The following is a 7636-nucleotide window of genomic DNA, read 5'->3' as shown; positions in this document are numbered from 1 at the left end:
GTGTATTAGACACTGCTTGTATGTGATATTAGTAAATGACTTGGGCAAAATACTGCACGCTTTTTAATTTCAGGTAGATTCTCAGGAATTTGAAGGTACTGTTGCTTTGTACCATCAAAAAACAACTGAATTTTTTATGCATGAGAATACTTTTATTGAGTGACTTAAAATGTTTTCCCATTCATAGAAATATTGCCCATGATTTTTGAAAGATTTTTAGATATAATTTGAGTAGATGCTAAACCACACTACCAATTAAAAACTCATTATTAGAATATTTATATTTTATTCTATCAGATTCTCTAATTGGAGACTTTGCTTATAAGTGATAATACAAGATGTGGAAAACAATACTTCAATACGAGAAGTCGTTCTATAACACACACAAACAACTTTAGATAAACGATATGTCGCAGATGTCTACACTCTCATTACAAAGTGTAGCTCTTTTCCTACTTTACCAGGTCACCCTCACGCCTACTCTGCTGTTGTATAGTGCTGTATTAGTTTAGTAGTAACTCCTTTTTTTTTTCTTTTTTTTTTTTGAGAAACTACTCTTATTGTACATGTGTCTTATTTATATGCTCTTAAAAAGAAAATCTTTTTTTTTATATAAAATAAAAAAAATCCTCTTAAGATGAATGAAATAATTATAAAAGAGCAATTTGATTACAATTAATAGTAGATACCATATAGCTTAGGAAAAAAAAAGGAGAAGAAAGACAAAAAAAGAAAAAAAAAATCTAAAGTTGATATAATGGGTCAATCTTGGCTGGGCTCTTAGGCCTTTACTAGGTTGTTAGATGCCCCCAAAGGCCCAACTGCATAGGCATGGCCATTAAGACTTCCATTGTCGTGGTTCCTCTAATAAAGAAAACCAAACTATACTATTGAAATTGTGATTATAACTTTAGAAGCTTGGGAGCTTGTGCTCATGTATCAATGTACCAATTACCAAGTGCCCATCAGTGCGTACATTGTATTAAAATAAAGCAACGAAAATAGAGAGAGAGATCAACAATTAATTTTCCTGCATGCATGGCTCCATTTGATTTGATCGCTTAGAAAATAGGAAGGCATATCAATTGTTTCTGCCTATATAAGTGAGAGCTTCTAAGTATGGTGACCTTACAATCCGATTCAAGATCTCTTGAAATCTTAAATTGTTTAGTAATTAAGTGTTCCTAAAAAAGTTGAAATGCATAAAACAAAGAAATTAAAATAAATAAATAAATCGAATCTCAAAGTGCCATGACAAGCATGCATTTTTGCATAAAATGTGTGCATAATAATCCAGGAGGCAATATATTATTTGTGCCATAATCAATCCCCTGGACTGGAAAAACCACCTCCCTCTGCCAGTAGGCTCCCTCAATATGAACATATATAAGGAATAGATTGATGTGGGTCATGAAGTGGATCGTACACCTAGAGAAATCAAACGAAAAGGCATGCACTTGCAAGTTGCAATTAATTTATAACATTTCTGCTACATTATTTCCTCGAGTCCCCTCCACAATAAACAAGCATAAAAAGTGGTTTTCAGTAACGTAAGCATGTAGAAAGATGCTGAGCATGATATTCATGAAAATTTCCAAGAACTTTCTTCCAACGAATTTGATTACTTCTCTGATTATATCATTTATTCTGTGCTAATCATGTTGGCCATATATGTCTCCACCAACCATTACTACTTTATTAATCATTCAAGAATGTTAGGTGAAGTCCAGCTGTTTTTAGTCTATTTGGTCCACATCAGTCCAATTCAGACTATTAAGTCCAATTTGGTCAATTCTGTTTATTTTGGTCCACTTCGATCCATTTGTATTAAGTCGGTCCAAATCAGTGTACTTACTTAAGAATAAGAAAAGACAAGTTTGGGGTGAAAGTACTATCAATTATTTGAGTAATATCAATTTTAATTATATAATAAATTTTGATTATTATAATAATCTACTTAAGAAAATGAGAATTTGAATAATATTTTTAAAACTTAAAAATTTTAGATGTATCAAAAGAAATTAGGAAAATATAATGCATAAAAATAATAGTTAGAAGAATATAGAACATTTAAAAAAAAGAATAATATCAATAAAAAAAAACATTTTAGATGTATCAAAAGAAATTAGGAAAATATAATGCATAAAAATAATAGTTAGAAGAATATAGAACATTTAAAAAAAAGAATAATATCAATAAAAAAAAACATAAAAAGAAATTATAAAATTATATATTTGTAAAAATAGAGTGATGGAAATTACTTTTTGAAATTGTTTAATTATTAGAGAGAACAAATTATCTACAATAAAAGCTATAGATAAATTATACATATTCAATGTTATGAGTTTTGATTATCATGTAAATGTCATTTTAAGATAATGAAGAATTCAAATAATTATTTGAAACTTAAAAAGTTTATTTGTAAAAAAAATTGAAAAATATAGAATACTATAACATAATTTCAAAGAATATAGACTACCTTATAAGGAATAATATCAATCAAATACACCCAAAATAATATAATGATATATTAGTATAAATAGAAAGATGAAAATAATTTTAGAAATTGTTTTATTTTAGGAAAAACAAATTATCTTCAAAAAATTTTAGAAAAAAAATTATAAATTATATAACAGTTATAAGATAATTATATATTCTTATACATCTCATGGTCTGCGACTAATATTTTACATAAAACATGTGCATAATTTGTCCCATAATCAACCCCCTGGAGTGGAAACCAACTCCCTCTACCAGTGGGGTCACTCAATGTGAACAAATTATTCATTGAATATATAGGAATAGATTGATGTGGATTGTGGGTCATGAAGTGGAGGTGGATCACCTAGAGAAACGAAACGAATAAGCATGCACTTGCAATTATACAATTTTTGCCACGTTATTTCCTAGAGACCCTCCTCAATAAATTAGCAAAAGAATTGTTTTCAATAACGTAAGCATGTAGAAATTAAGATGCTTAACATGATATTCATAGAAATTGCCAAGAACTTTCATCCATCGAAATAGATTACTTAGTTGACAGCCAATTTCGAGTGTTTCGGCCGGTACCAGGCGTATCGGCTAGTAGAGAAATAAATATTTTTTTCCAGTTTTGTAATTTTTGAATTTTTGCAAAGGCAGAATGGTAACTTATTTGTACTAACTTATTAGTATTATTTGTTTTCCTAGCCATGAATAATATGTTCTAAATTGAGGAAATGTTTTATGGTAAACTTTTATTTTTATTATAACATATATATATATATATTTATAAATATAAAAAAATAGTGGTAAATCCAAAACGGTACACCAGTATTGACTAATACCAAAATATATTGTTCTATTAGTCAAACCAGTACAACATCCCGTACGAGATTGGCTTTCTTTACTCATAATCAACTCCACTTTGCCAAAATTAAAAATTAAATTAAAAAAACGCCACTATGGTTAGGGAATCCAATGTTTAAGACAATAGGTTTTCTAAAAGATGCTTCTACTGTATAGTGGACCACTCGTTGAATAGTAGAGTCCCCTTTATGCGTCACCATTCCGCTCGTTTTAAAGACTTTTTCTCTCTAAGATAGACAAGGGTTCACATTTTTGAGATTTTTACTACTCAAACCCTTGAATACTAGATTTCTTTGGGAGAAATTATTCTTTGAGGGTCTTTTCAATAAAGAATCAAATTTTGTTTCAAGGTCTATGCAATTGGTTGAAAGCTACTTCCACTCACCGACAAAGATGAATCAGGATAAATTTCACTTTGGCAAAAGTAAAGGCTCAAAGGGATGATGCCTTACACCTAGCCTAGCCAAAAGTGAAGTCTTTCTCTTTTCTTATCCCACTTTTTCTTAATATTTTTTATTTTTTATTTTTTTCATCTAATAATCTAAACTTTTACCGGTTTGTTTGGATATCAACATTTATCGATATCAACATTTTCTTAAAAATGAATAATTTTCTAGAAAGACTTTTTATAAAAAAATATCTTATTTTCTTAGGTTTAGGAGTGACCTTAAAATGAGTTTGAAAATAAATTTGTAAATTCTCTTACTTAGTTTTGCGTGAAATAAAATTGTCTTTTTTTATTTAGTTTACAAGAATTGTTTTTCAAAAAAAATTTGAAAAATAGTCTATCTTATGCTAAGCTAAATAAAATAAATTAAGAAAGAGTTTTTCACTTTTTCTTTGACCAGTTTCTTTTTGTACTACTAATGTAAGAAAATTCAAAAAACAATTTTCACATAAAGTTTTTTATTGAAACAAATTTTTCATTAAAACAAATTGAGAATAACTTGACGGTTTAAAAAAATGATGCTCATTGCTATCACAAAGAAATAATAGTTTGAGTAATAAATTAATAACGTAAATATAATCCATGTGATTACAATCTTTGTATTTGTCCTTTTTATCGCAAAACTTTGGTGAGATTATGTAGAGACCATCCGATAATGAGTTATAACCTGAAACTTACTATTTTATAAGAATTTCTCTTCCTAATAATCATATGGTGTTTCTTTTACCTTTAACAGTTGGTGGGATCTACAATAGCCCTCACTAATGAGGCATCTTTGTGAATTATTGACCCTCCTGGAAGGTGCTATGGTCGTGTGGGGATCTACCACAACGTGCAGTTCACGAACACAAATGAATCAAAAATTCATCCGTAGTGTTTAGTGATGTAAATAAAATGATAAAAAATTTTTTTGCAAGGAATACATATAAATTAGTCAATAATGAGATAATGGATGCACAAATTTTCAGGGCAGTTGTCAAGTTGTATCTTTTCTCCTATGAAAAACTAAGCAAGATCTGTGAATATCTTTTTATAGATTTTTTGTTTTTGTCTTTGTTTTTCTTATTCTTCATTGATTTTATTTTTCAATTATAAATGTCTAAATTAAAATAGATAAACATGTAAAAGAAAAATTATATATAAAGTTAAAATTGCTCAAGATTAATATATTCGACAATTTTTTTATTGATTTATTATTTAATTATAATATCAAAATTAAAGAAGATGAATATGTAAAATTAAAACCACATAAAATAAGTTTGTAAAGCTAATATATTTATATATTTAATATTGTAAAAATAATTAAAAGTAAAATAAATTTAAGAAAAAGAATAATCATATGGTCAATGAGAAATCTACAATAATATGCAGTTTAGTAAGAAGTGAACTTTACATATATATATATATATACACACATACAATTAAATTAGACTAAAGTGAAATTTATATTTTAAAAAAAAAAAAAAATTCATCTATAGGGTGGTAAATGGCCCTTTTTCCTAGAGACCCTCTTTAATTAATTTGGGGGGAAAAATTGTTATCAATAAAGTAAGAACGTAGAAAGATGCTGAAAATAATTTTCAAAGAAATAGCCAAGCACTTTCTTCCAACGAATAGGATTTCTTTTTTATTATATATTCACTCTGTGCCAATCATAATCGCCATGTCCTCACCTGCCATCACTACTTTTTGATCATTCACGCGTGTTGAGTGAAGTCAAGCTGCCGAATAGATTGAACCTCTGTCTATCTAAATCTGCTAAGAAGTTAGTCTTCTACACCATAAACTGTTTTCTGCCTTATTGCACTTACTTCTCTTTACTCTTTTATTCAAGCTTGTTCAACCAAGAACAGAGACTATGGCTGGGGCCTTGGTGGGTGAAGCTGTTCTCTCAGCATTTCTTCAGGTGGCGTTTGAACGAGCGGCTTCTCGCGAGGTCCTAGACTATCTCAACGGAAGGAAACTGATTGATCGTTTGGTGCAAAAGCTGAAGTTAGAGCTGATGTCTGCTGGTGCTGTGCTCAATGATGCGGAGGAGAAGCAAATTACAGACGCTGCTGTGAAAAAGTGGCTGGATGAGCTCAAAGATGCTGTTTATGTTGCGGATGACCTCCTCGATGAGATTGCCTACGAAGCTATGCAATCCAACTTAGAAGCTGAATCCACTAGTACTAGTAAGGTAATGGGTTTTCTCTCTACTTTTGTTAATTCATTTGACAAAAGGATACAATCCGAACTAGAAAACATTCTAGAACAACTAGAATCTATTACAAAACAAAAGGATGTTCTCCGTCTAGAAAAGGTTGCTGCTGCTGAACTACCATCACGACCATTGACGACTTCTTGCCCTGAAGAATATGGTGTGTTTGGTAGAGACAAGGATATGGAGGCGATATTTGAGAAGTTCCAATCAGATGATAATGCGAGTGATGATGGTATATGTGTTGTTCCCATCGTAGGTATGGGTGGGGTTGGTAAAACAACTCTTGCTCGACTTATATACAATGACAAGAGAGTCAAGGAGAGTTTTGACCTTAATGCCTGGGTTTGCGTTTCAGAAAATTATGATTATTTTAGAATTGCAAAAACTATTTTTGAAGAGGTCACTTCATCTGCTTGTAACATTCACACTATGAATTTGCTGCAAAATAAGATCAGAGAGAAATTCCAGAAGAAGAAAGTTTTCCTAGTTTTAGATGATGTTTGGAATGAGAACTACGATGATTGGGTTGAATTACTTAAAGTTTTCAAATGTGGGGCACAGGAGATTAAGATTATTCTTACGACTCGCAGTAAAATAGTTGCATCAAAAGTAGGCACAGTTTCATCTTATATTCTAAATGAATTGTCAATCGGAGAATGTTGGTCGTTATTTGAAAAACATGCATTTAAAAATGGAAGCTCCGGTGAATTTCCAATCCTTGAGGAAATCGGTAGAAAAATTGTCCAAAAGTGTAGAGGTTTGCCTTTAGCTGCAAAAGCACTTGGGGTTTGCTACGGTTTGAAGAAAATCCAAGAGAGTGGACAAAGATTTTGAAGAGTGATATATGGGATTTACCAAAAGGAGACATTAATATTCTTCCAGCTCTAAGATTGAGCTACTACTATCTTCCACCATATTTGAAACGTTGCTTTGCTTATTGCTCAATCCTTCCAAAGGATTATGAATTTAAAAAGGAAGAATTGGTCCTATTGTGGATGGCAGAAGATTTATTACAGCAATACGAAGGAAATGGAAGAATGGAAGAAATAGGTGAACAATACTTTGAGGATTTGGTATCTAGATCATTTTTTCAACGATCAAGTAGCAACCAATCATGTTTCGTAATGCATGACTTATTCAATGACTTGGCAATATTTATAAGCGGAGAGTTTTGTTTCAAGCTGGAGAACATTGAGTCTTGTGTAATCACAAGAAAGACTCGCCATTTGTCATATGTTAGAACTGAATATGATGCCTCGAAGAAATTTAAGTTGTCTTACAAGGCCAAGGATTTGCGAACCTTCCTTGGATTAGATTTGTCATCGTATCGATGGCAATTGAATAAGATATCAACAGTGATGATAGATGATTTGTTGTTGACATTTAAGTGCTTACGAGTACTATCATTTTCTTGCTATAGAAACATGAGGAAATTGCCTAATTCTATTGGCAATTTTAAACATCTACGCTATTTAAATCTCAGTTACACTCCAATCAAACGATTACCAGATTCTCTATGTAATTTGTATAAATTGCAAACCTTGTTATTGGCGAATTGTGACTCCCTTATTGAGTTGCCTACCAAGATGTGGAGATTAGTCAACTTGCGCCACTTGGATTTAGTTGGTACAAATTGA

At 30.8% G+C, this 7636-nt stretch overlaps 1 protein-coding gene across 1 annotated transcript; it reads left to right on the top strand.

Moving 5' to 3' along the window:
* The first annotated feature begins 5452 nt into the window (after positions 1 to 5452).
* Positions 5453 to 7636, top strand: LOC111996025 (putative disease resistance RPP13-like protein 1). Its single transcript, XM_065778387.1, is given in 2 exon segments — positions 5453 to 6780; positions 6783 to 7636. Coding segments are annotated over 2 exon segments (1980 nt in total). The 5' UTR covers positions 5453 to 5654.

This window comes from Quercus suber, unplaced genomic scaffold (genome assembly GCF_002906115.3).
Source record: "Quercus suber isolate HL8 unplaced genomic scaffold, Cork oak 2.0 scaffold_182, whole genome shotgun sequence".
NCBI lineage: Eukaryota > Viridiplantae > Streptophyta > Magnoliopsida > Fagales > Fagaceae > Quercus > Quercus suber.
Note: the sequence above shows the minus strand (reverse complement) of the source record. Positions and strands in the feature narration are given on the sequence as shown.